At 42.4% G+C, this 12,074-nt stretch overlaps 1 protein-coding gene across 4 annotated transcripts in view; it reads left to right on the forward strand.

Annotated features, from left to right (window-relative positions):
- vps13b (vacuolar protein sorting 13 homolog B) overlaps window positions 1–12,074 on the forward strand; it is a 293,943-nt gene that overhangs the window by 242,493 nt on the left and 39,376 nt on the right. For all 4 annotated transcript variants that reach the window (XM_026293824.1, XM_026293825.1, XM_026293822.1 and 1 more), the window contains exons 42-46: window positions 234–430; window positions 2,079–2,260; window positions 2,525–2,745; window positions 2,859–2,990; window positions 7,715–7,876. In XM_026293824.1, coding sequence (XP_026149609.1) covers window positions 234–430; window positions 2,079–2,260; window positions 2,525–2,745; window positions 2,859–2,990; window positions 7,715–7,876 — 894 coding nt within the window. The remainder of the gene's footprint in view (window positions 1–233; window positions 431–2,078; window positions 2,261–2,524; window positions 2,746–2,858; window positions 2,991–7,714; window positions 7,877–12,074) is intronic.

Here is a 12,074-nt window from a genome sequence, read left to right on the forward strand (position 1 = left end):
CCGGATGTAGCAACATACATCAATGAGCCAAGCTAGTGCTGTTATTTACATTGCTAAACACAGTGAAGGAGAGTAAGACATGGAAATCAAACACAGAGTGTATCTTTCCTAAGGACAGTAGGACATTCAATTAAGGTTATAAGAGGAGTCACAATCATGCATGGAAAGCCTAAATAAGATACATAATTGGGGGGGTTACATATGTAACTTGTTTTCCATGTCTTTCATTCCAGGTACCATGCAGCCTAGAGTACTGGGATGAGCTCCAACAGGCCTTTGTTCCATACCAGGAGTTCAGCCTGTCAGAGAGCAGCGCCTGCCAGCTGCAGCTGCCCAACCTCAGCCTCACCTACCAACAGAAGGAGCTTGTGGCGTCGGACCTGTGGAGGATAGTACTTAATACCAATGGAGAGGGAGGAGATGAGCAGAGGTAAGGGGAAGGTCTACTTTTTTTTCTTGGGCTGTTTCTATGTGCTTGCATCTGCAGGTCGGTGTCTGTTCGACCGAGGTTGTATATCAGAGAGGATGCACAGATATGTATGTGGATGTACAATGCGTGTGGAGACCAGTCTGAGGGAAAGCAGAGAGAGAGAGAGAGTGCACCCAGGGCGCTGAGCACAAAGAGCTAGCAATGTGTCCCTGGCCTCACATCTGGTGTGCAGGAGCAGGGAGCGGGCTTGGAAGGCGTTCAGATCGGCCTAATGAGATTTCCCAGCACACCAAGTGCCTGTCAGGGCCCATCCGGATTCCTTCCTGCTTACCTTGAGTGTATCTAATCGAGGGGAAGCTCACGGGAAGCAGGAGGAGTAAAGCCCCCCTTGGGTTGGCTCATAAGTTCTTAGGCCTGGCCTGGCCTGGGTTGGGCTGGACTGAGTTGGGATGGGATGGGTTAGACTGGCCCAGCCAAGCACTGTAACAACTCAAAGAGCATGTTTTTACTCCTTTCTTCTTGCTACCACTGCTCCCTCTCTTTAGCTCTCATGTCTCATCCAGCATTCTGTTACATCTCCTGTGCCTCAACCATTTTTCATTTCTTTCTGTCTTTTTCTCATTCCTTCCTCATCTTAATTTATTCTCCTTTTTGCGCTCTCTCCTTCTTTTTACTTCCTCTTGGGAGTTAGGAAAATTTTAGTGAAAGAGAATTGCCAAGCCCACATTCTGTGTGGCTTAGAGAGCTCCAGAGGAGCAGAAAGGGAGGAATAAGAAAACATGTAAGAGAAGAAACAGAGAAAAAAAAAAAAACTCTACAGCACTAGATACAGTGTAATGCAAAATATACATCTGTGTTTCATTACAATCATACTCCAAACACTACATTTCCTTTATGTTTAAATTATTTGTCTTTTTTGATCAAAATTGATTCCCTTCTCTTACTCACTCGTTTCATCTGCCTTACTTTAGTTTCCACCAGAAAAATAACTTGGCTGCCCAGCCAACTGGAAGTAATGAAAATTGTCAACATATGATGCTTATCTGTTTAAGGAGCACCCTGCTGCATGAGTGTTTTTCAGGTCTTGAGCATTTCCTGCTGGAGTTGTTATGGTGGATCATGGTAGCAGCAAATTATAGAGCAAATGGTCATTCACTTCAATTACCTTCCATTCAACATCATCAACCATGACATGCAATTAATGTCCACGGAGAAGTTCTCCTGGAAACTGTGACAGTAATAATGTAACTTAACTCACAGCCTCGGACAGCGAGGAGGCCCTCTCCACATTGTTGTCTCTTCTCATTCCTTATTTTTTTTTTTTTTTTTGTTAGAATAATTGTAGCATTTGTCTCGCTTTAGATTTCTGACGAGGACATCACCCAATTTGTAACTCTCGGGGCAAGAGACAAAAGCATTAAGCTACAAATGAAATCAGACTGTTTTAATTACTGAATAGCATTTTTGTGGCCATTATTCCATTAGCTGCACCAATGCTTGAGATACTACAAAAGAAAGTGTTCGCTAGTTTTTTCTCTCTCTCTCTACATCTATATATATATAATGATTTTGTGTAGTTTCTTTAAACTTTTAGTGTTTTTCTCTGCCACATTTACCTCTGTCTACTGTATCTCCTCTTCCCTGCCAGTTCGGACAGTGAGTGTGGGTCCCAGCTACCGTGTGATCAGTTGGTATCTCCAATGGCACTGGCAGCCTGCACTCGTGTGGACTCCTGCTTTGCACCCTGGTTTGTCCCCTCTCTGGGCATGTCCCTACAACTAGCACAGGTGGAAGTTCACCTCTGCCACCATCTAGAACAGCTGGGTAAAGGTATGATGCAGAAAATCAGTCAGAGGAAATGGATTTAAATTTTGTTTTTACTTTATTGTTTGGTGAAAAGGTCCTTCATTATCTCCTTATGTTATTTTGGTGAATCGTGGGAACAGCAAGTAAAGAAAAAAAATATACATTCACTTTAATTACTTTACATTCAATGTCATCAAGAGCAGATAATGGTGAGTCTAGCCTGTAAACTGGAAATTATTGTCTACCTTAAAATAATCTACCCAGAATTAATTTGTCTCACTCCTCCAGTTCCAGCTCGACACCTTCATCCCTTCCTACCAGACAGGAAGTTACCTCAAGAGCAGGAATTCATGGTGGTTGGCGCTCGGGAGCCGAGTGTCTTCTTGCGCCAGTGGAGCAACGGACCACGTCACTGTCAGGAATTCAGGTTTTCCACCCAGCTAAACTGCAAACTGCTGGAATACCGAAACCTAACACATCTTCAGCTTCTCCGGCCTTGTCTACTGCAGGTAGAGCTCAACTGTTTATTTTGGTTTTATGTCTGTGTATTAGTTAAAGCACTTACCACAAATTGTGGAAAGAATTTCATTCAGATTTTAAATTCTAGTGTACTTTTTTCCAGGGCCAGGCTGCAGCTACCTACGGCCCCCAGAGCACTACATTTGATGTGAATGTGTTTGTGGACCCAGTATTCCTCAGTATCAGCCAGTACGCCATCCACACTGTGGACACTGCGCTGCACAGCTGGAAACAGGTGACAGAAAGTTCAGGCTACTGCCACACATTTTATATTGCACTGCACTCCTTAGAGTGCTTCATGAACTGAATTGAAAAAAATCAGGCCAATGTTAGTTTTTTTGATATAGCTTTTAGAGAAATAATGTCACATGTTAGAGTTCCTGAAGCCTGACGTTTTCCCTTATAGCTAATGTCTGAATAAATGAACGGGTGCAAAATTTTCACTGTTGAGTGATAAAGTGCATTTAAATTGACCATTGACCATTATATTGAAATTGATAGTTTACAACTTTGGTTTGTAAAGGATCGGAGGATGACTTACTTCCCTTGTTGTTTGATTACCATTTGTATGTAGTTATTATATTTGGAGCCAGGGGCTAGCAGGTCCGCAGAGGAAATCCTTTCCTCTTTACTGCATATGCTGAAAGATGGACTTTTGTCCCAGATGACATATCAGTTCAACAAGCTCACAACAACATGGATTTCATGAGAATAGTTTTGGTTGTGTGCCAACAGTAATGCAGGATGGAACTGCCTTTCAGTTTGCTGTACACTCTGACTAAGAGGCTACAATGTGCCTGTTCTTGGGCTTCTGTGGTCCTCGTCATCTTTCAGTTCTCAGCTCTCAGCACTGCCTATGGTAGCCAGGATATTTGTGTGTGAAGTGATGCCCATAAAAATACGGTAAAATTTGAGTGGTAACACCTGCCAAGACTTCATCTGGCCCTAGTCCTCCACCCACTAGTGTACTGCGCACACATACACACACACACACGTCTCTCTGGCTTCTCTATGCCCTATCATGGCTCTGCTCAGCTCAGCTGTGGCTGTGCTGACTCATATACTGGCCTCTCGAGATGTGAGGTACTCTCATGGTTTTACATGTATGCAGCCTCTCAGTGCCAGGTGAGAAAAATAATACGCATGTTTTTGTAGGAACAGCTGTGGTCTCTTACCTGTGGAAAATAAAATGTAATCAGCTGTATAGAAAACCTACTATGAAATGATTGTCTTGGCTAGCACTTACCTTTGTTTTTACTAAATGGCATCACTGACTCATCAAAAACTCTTAATCAGCCATGTTGGATGATGGGTCATATTTGACCCTTGGCACTACAATTACATGATTTTGCTTAAGCTTAATGTTCCCTATTTCTGCTGGTTAATTTAGCCATAAATAAAACTTTAGGGCGTTGGTGTTGTTGTAATAAAAGGTTATATTGCAGCTGCTTTACTGAAGTGTTTTGGATTTGTTGGTATCCATGGTGGGCTTTACCCAACATGTGAAATATGCTAAGTAAGGTTATTAATTGGTCATAAGCTCTGAATGAGAGATATACACAGAATGCCATTCTTCACTCATACACTACAGAGTCATGCCGTTGTGAGACAGACATACTCGCACTGAAACACAAACCGTGAAGGGTGCCTTTACATGTTCACTGGTATGGGATTGATTCATAAAACGATTAAGGCTGCTGTATTGTCTCGACTGGTCTAAACAGCAGCAGCCTTGTTCAGCTAACTTGTTCCAAACCTTTTATCCACCTCCAGCCTTCACTACTTTGCTGAACACAAGGGAAAAACACCATAATCATAAACCAAATGTGCAGCATGTGGATATGGTAGTTCTGGAGCAAGGGTTAGAAAGAGGTTAAGTATAAAAGGCTGGTTCACTTCTTCAGACAATGCTCTTTTTAAATACAGTATGTGGCCAATTTCAGTGGAAGCTGTGAACATATCATGGAATATTGTTTCTCTTTTTGGGGTTTCACTGTAACCAAATCTTGTACGTGGTATACCTTGTATGAGTGCCATTAAGCACAGCCTGTCTGGTGCTGTAGTGCACTGTGGGGATTGTTGCGATGGCCAACCACATTAAATAAAATGCATCTTTGATCCTAATTGAAAACGCGATCAGAAGCAGTTGGAAATGTTAACGGCGTCTGCCCTTAAGCGACAGAAGGATATAGCCTAAGGTGTAATTGTTTGAGTGATTTTCATGCTTCCTGGTGTCAAGGCTGGCACGCAGGCCTGTTGTGATGTGAACTGCAGAGTCAGAATTGAACCGTGGAGAGGAATCCTTAACTACCACACAATTGATTTCACAACCCAGGCATGGTCATACCAGACCACCACAACCAGAACAGCTTCCAGATACATAGCAATAAATAGAAATAAAAGACACTTCTTGGTATATGGTTGTAATTTACACTCATAGACAGAGTCTGTTGACATACACAGTTGTGTTGCTGTCATGGAAACATGCACTGCCCTAGTGGCTATTATAAGATCATGGCATTCATAAGTATACATGCCTAATGGCTTTAATATTGACACGAGAATGTATATTGCATTGATAAAACAACTCAGTATGTCCCCAGTGCTTCCCTTTAATTCTACCTTTTAAAGTCCTCACTAACAGTTCTGAGCCCAGATCAATAGTATAAGATTATGGTCAAATTAAGCTCCACTTATGCTGCTGCTTGTAATACAGACATATCAGACATTTTTAGATGTATAATCTTCATTTTGAAGATGAAGGGAAAAGGAAAATAGCATTGTTGTTTTATTTCTTCATATCTTGCCTCTCTTCTCCTTGCACTCAGTTGCCCCATATGGTCCCAACCTCAGGCCCCACCACTCTAACCTCAGGCCCAGTGCCTTCGTTTTCAAATCTCTGTCCCCAGCCCTACTTGCAATCTTTACTGCCCCCAACCCCAGGGAAGTGGCTTTGGTGGAAAACCACACAAAAGCCCAGTAGTATTTACACACTGCTTTCTCACAGAATATTCACAGGCTGTTACATGTGCAATTGAGATAACAGAAATATCCCTTGTATTTTTTTTTTTGTCCTCTGTTCTTGAATGATACTTTGCTTTACTTTGTGACCATGTTCCTGGTTGTAGCAGATGTGTTAGCGAGGGTCATCTACAGAGACCTATATGGGCCATTTTAGATCTTATTACTGTTTCATTGTGTCCCTTTTACAGGTTTCACTGTCACGGTGTCCTGTTTCATGTGTATTTCTCTTAGAGTGGGTGTCATTATTTACAATCTGTCTTCCAGACATTTTGCTGTGCGTTGTCATTTATATGTGTGCCACTTTGCCTTGCAGATCTAGGCTAGACTAAAGTAATAGTATCTGGCTGGATTAGGGAAAAGGATGCTTTCATTCCTGGTAGGATTCCATCTAAAGACAAAGCTGTCATCTTGTGCTCTTTAATAAGGAAGATTTGTTGACTTTTTAAAAATCTGTGTCATAATACAGGAGTGATTATTACTTCAAGTGGCTCTTGTGGTATGTGTATCATGTTGCTTGATGAATCGGGCCGGAAAGACGATACCATCAAATAATGAGCTTAGCAATGGATTCTTAGGAGGGAAGCAGGAAGTTTGTAAATCGCAGTGTCAGATTCAGAACAGAGCACAGATAGTATTCCACTATAAAACTGGAAAAGGATTTCAGCCCACTGTCGCAGCTGTCCCATCTATACTTTGCTCTCCACCTCTGCCTCTCTTACATCTATCATCAAGTGTTCATTTAACAGTTTAAACTTTCCCAACCATTTCCAATATCATCAATAGCACCAGGACCCTGAACATGCTTGGCAGTCAAAGTCTAAGCTTTTACAGCCAGCCTCTTTTTACCATCAACCTTCGTGCCATTTAAAAGTATAAACCCGGCTGGGGTCCCTTTTTGTTGGGATACTTGAGGAGTTATTGAGAAGCTGTCTGAGACACAGTCATGTGTGTCAAGCATCACAGAGGGATGTAGAATAGAGATCCCATCAGGGCCCTTCGGTCACTAGGAAAAAGCTCAAGTTAAATTTACAATATATTTACACCTACACTAAGCACACGGTATCCAAATCAAATCCACAGTATGTGCTTTTCCTAATTCCTGCATGCAGGAGACGCACTCCCTTCCCTGTAAAACCAGTGTTTTCAATAGCAGATCCCATGAGCTCTGCTCTCTTGCATGCAAGGTGACGTATGAGTGGACAGCATCCCTGTACGACTCGCATGACTTGAGCTTTCTGTGAGGCTTTCTCATTGACCTGTTGCTGTAGGTGGCCAAACTCCACCATATTGTTCTCTTCTAACAAACCACAATATATTGATGACTCCTACGAACAGGAATGCCTACACAGTTGCCCCCCTTTGTTCCAAGTGTTGAGAGCATGTTAGGGGAAAAACATGCACACACAAACAGAGCTGCCATTTGAAACAAAGTGACATCTCCATGCCTGTTTATCACAGCATTTACCAGCATGGAGCTGCTCAGGGAAATGTGAGAAAGTTTGCTTAAAAAGAGAGAGAGAGTCCTGGAGGTTTTATGTGGGAACAGGCAGAGATTTGGCCATGAAACCCAGTCTAAACTGCTCAGTCTGGATAGCTGTCAGACTATGATATGATTCACTCCCCTGTTGAGGTTGGGTTGCTCTCACAGATCATATCGTTTATCTCATCCTCCTACTGGCTGACAGCAGCACCACCAAGATGTGCATTTTTAGAATTTTAGAAGAACACATACGTTCTTGAAACTTATTTATGTGCTTATACACACACTACGCAAACAATACACTGTATATTATATACCCGAAATAAGCATCCCTGTATGTACTTGGAATTTGTTCACACGCTTTTTTTTTTCTCGTGTTTTCCCTCTTTCTCATTCCCTTTATCCATCCACCTGTATCCTCCCCTTCAACACCTCACCTCCGTGCTTTCTCTCAGAATGGGAACCCAGAGGCCGAGGAGCTGGTCTACAGTCACTATGTGATCTGTAACGACACCCACGAGACACTGCGATTTGGACAGGTGGACACAGATGAGAACGTTCTGCTGGCCAGCCTCCATAGCCACCAGTACAGCTGGAGGTCTCACAAGTCGCCTCAGGTAGCACATTCACACACACACACATACATAGTTCAGAGGCTGGGAAATGTCTCATAGCCCTCAGTCCTATTTTTTTTTTCTCTCTCTTTCTCTGTGTATACACTTTAGCACACTCATGTCCCATATATCCATATGTCTGTGTGTGTGTGTGTGTGTGTGTGTGTGTGTGTGTGTGTGTGTATATATATATACACATACACATATATATATATATATATATATGACATAGTGTTAACATAGTATTTAATGTCAGCAGTACATCCAGAGAAACATAATATTTTTACAGGTAATACCTATGTAAACGTTCACACACACATTCTAGATTCTAGATCATGAATGCTTATGTGCATTCTCATGCACCCACAGTCATATCATTGTAAAAAGAATGGCTTACACATACAAATTCATACTCTTTGACTTGAACAAACATATTCTGTCCACAGGCTGTTTGAGGTATACACACACACACATGCACAGACACACACACCAGACACAGCATCATCAGTATGCAGCCACTCTCTTTGTGTTTCTGTCAGCACTCTAAGACATTGCCCTGACAGCATTGTTAAAGAAGATTGATTATATTTAACCCTTTGTGGTTTTGAGGTGGAGGTGGAGATCTGTGGCATATGTGTGTGTGTGTTTGGTGCACATATGTTTCAGAACCTACATATGTTCTATGGCGAGTTTGAGATAGTCAAGCTTGAGAAAAGACATGGCCATAATTGCTCACAGTAAGTCAGTGAGTCAAGTTGTATTAATCACGGCCATGGTTAATCTGTGCTCTTACCTCTCTCTCTCACTCTCACACACACACACACACACACACACACACACACACCACACTTGGAGAGTGGCAATCTGGCATATCAGCATAGTAAATACCACATCTGATTTTAGCAGTGAGTGAAAATGACCTCTGTATTTTTAGGGATGTTTTGGAAGAAAGATTTGTTGAATGGGCCAAATGTCATCATAGATGAAGAATGTGATTCCAAGATGGTTCTGTCATGTGTTATTCCATCATGTGTTTGTGGTATATGAAATATGTGTTCTCAAGATGACCATGATTTGTGAAACTAGATAAATAGGGAACAGCGTAACTTTGCCAAAAACACTTACTAACTTATTGAGCTTGATGATAAAATGCCTGCCAATGTGTCCACCTCAGCAAATTGTAGCACACACTCCTAATTACATTTTGGGGTTATAAAAATAGTGACATTGATAAGAGTAAGGGTTGTATTTCTTTAATGGTTACTTGGTCCTGCAAGTGTTTTTGTAGCGCTTGCAAATCAGTTTCCAGGCGGAGTCGTAAGTGGTTGTGCTGTTTTGCTTAAGTCCCATGATGCCTTAAAGTGTCTAAAACAACTCTGATCATCATCGGCCATCATTGTCCCCACTCCCCACTCCCTCTAGCAACCTTTCTTCTATCTGTCTGTGGTCCTGCTCTACATTTCAACCCCTGAGACCTTCCTCTTAACCCTTGACCTCTCACCTATTTGTCAGTTATATTGCAAACCTCTCATCATGTCACACAACCAACACTTTAGTCTTTTCAGGCAATTTGTAGTATTAGTATTTATACTAATTTTATATTAAATTGGAAACTTAAATGCTTTCCTACCAAGCAATCGTCTCCCCACCTCCATCATTTCTTCTACCATACTAAATCTAAATAGCTTTAAATAGCTATGTTGAACAACAGCACACAGTGCTTCCATATAATACCAGCCTCAGTGCTGTTTGTTTGAATGAATGATCGCAACTCTGTGACATTTGTGTCTAGTTGCCTATGTCACCACACTGTGTTCCAGGCAAGCGACTTGAGCTTTCAACCATTTTCATGGTATCTCAGCTCCATTCATAGTAACAAGCAAGTCTTATTCCTGTCCACGTTTTCACTACTCTCAAGCCTTCCCTGTTCCCCAGTGCTGTAAACCCTGTAAGTACACCAGTAAACACCTTTTCTTGCCATGCACTGTAGGGACCCACCAGATACAGGCCAAAATCCATTTCAGCCCACACACTCTAAACCATAGCTGTACCACATGTCCTTGTTGTTGGCTCAGCTGATGCCTCACCTCCATCAGCTCGATGAGATCAGTAGACTTGGTCTTGGGTCTCATCTGGACGTTTATGTCTTTAAAAAGTATCCAACAGCAGCACATAGCTTCCAAGCAGCATTCTTGTCCCTTTCTCAATCCTGCATGGTGTTTATGGCCATGTTAGCTGAGCCCATTAGCCTGTGTCTGACTTGTGCTGGCACTGGCCTGTAAATGCCTATCCTGCTCTGTCTTGGGCTCTGGCTAGAAGGTGACTGTTTTTTTTTTTTTTTAATCACTGTCACACCCCCATTAGTTGTATCCATCTATTTGGGGTTATGGTCTTGGATTACTCTAAAGACATAGTCCACATCTGGCCTGAGTTGTTCTTTGGCCATTCAAGTCTCTTCTCTTTTGGATTCATACAGTTGTCTTTGTGTACCTTTTATTTTCCTTCCATCATCTGTAGTCACATTGATTTGTCAGTGGACCTGGTTTGTCTCTCTCTACTCTGTTGACCTTAGCATAGCTCTTTCTCTTAATTTTACCCTCACAGCCTCCTAATCACCACCAAGGTTCATCTAATGCTACGTCCCAACCTATCCTGAGCCAACCTTTCCCTCTTTATCAAACACACAAATGCAAATGCTCAAGTACACGCTCCCCACCCCTGATGTTCATGGCTTTTCTTATCTGGGAGGCCTGGGACCTGTTGAGAAGGCAAGCCATCGGACTGTCCTCATGGCTGTGGTATGATGTATGCATCCCAGCTGACCTGTCCCCTAGCCCCACACACACAAACACACACACACAAGTCAGAGCTAATAATTTGTTGTTGTAAAATAATCTGTCCCCCTTTCTCTTGCTGCCTCCCCTGAGAACTCAGTGGACATGAGATCATCTTGATATGAAGAGAACTAGGGGAGAGAAAGAGAGACAGCAGAAGTGAAAAAGGAGAGACAGGGGAAGAATGCATAGGGAATTATAAATTTGCAAAGGAGGGTAGCATAAAGTTGTCAGAGGGGATGCTGTGCAGATCTACTCGAGAAAAACAGGAGGACATGGAAAATAAGAAGCGGGTGCAAAGGATGAGCCATGCTCCTAACACTCACAGATTGGCTTAGAGGACTGCTTAGCCAAAAATGTGTCTGCTGCTATCTTTTTGTTCCTCCCACCTTCCCCATTTCTCCCTGTTCATGATACACAGCACATTAAGTAAGCATACATGAGTAGGCTTGCCAATTGTACTTTATTGTCATACATTAAATCCTTTTATCCAATTTTAATCTCCTATTTCCGGTCCATAAACATCATCAAAAAGAGTCTGGATGGGGAGAAGGACCTTCCTAAATGAACAGGCCTGCTGTTCTTTCAGCTTCACCAAAAACAGGGAGGCATATTTAAAATCTTGCAGTCTCCTGTGTGTGCTTTTGTGTGTCTTTGTATGAATAACGGGTGCCGAGTGTCTGCGATTCTGAGCAGTCTAACCAATATACACTTTCCATGATGTTGACATACCTCCAAATAGGTGTCACTTCTCTCTGAAGAGCACTCTGAAGAGTGTTTTTGCAGTGAAATGTGAACCCTTAGCTCAGGTCACATACCCTCTCTTTGCTCCACTGTTTCTGCCCATCTCCCTGCCACCCTCTCAACCCCCACCCCCCTTGTTTCTGCTGTCAGTTATATCTGTGAGATATGTTAAACGAGCCAATTGCGGCAGTCGCATCTTTAGAGCCCACTTTCATTTTAGACTTGATCAAATTCATGCCCATAAGTTTACACTCAGACCCACATATACACATTGTGATGAAATGCTTCCTAAGGCCTGGAGTCTGTCAGGCTTCTCAGCCTAGTTTCTCTCTTCTGAGCACAGCATGCCTTCACACCCCAGCAATTACCAGCCAAGGTGAAGACGTTTCTAAACACACATGACTAGAGAGAGAGAGAGAGAGGAACAGATAGAAAGATTGCTACAGAAACATAGATTGATACATCTGTTTAAAAATGCCAAGATGATCATGTGTAATAACGTAAAACACACTCTCTGCACTTAAGCACACAAACACACTCACTGTCCCCACCCTGCTGTTTTTCAGGGTTCTGGCTTGTGGTGTGGTGTGGATGGTTGAAATATCTGGCTGCTCAGTACAGGA

The sequence above is a fragment of the Mastacembelus armatus genome, chromosome 16, assembly GCF_900324485.2.
Source record: "Mastacembelus armatus chromosome 16, fMasArm1.2, whole genome shotgun sequence".
Taxonomy (NCBI): domain Eukaryota; kingdom Metazoa; phylum Chordata; class Actinopteri; order Synbranchiformes; family Mastacembelidae; genus Mastacembelus; species Mastacembelus armatus.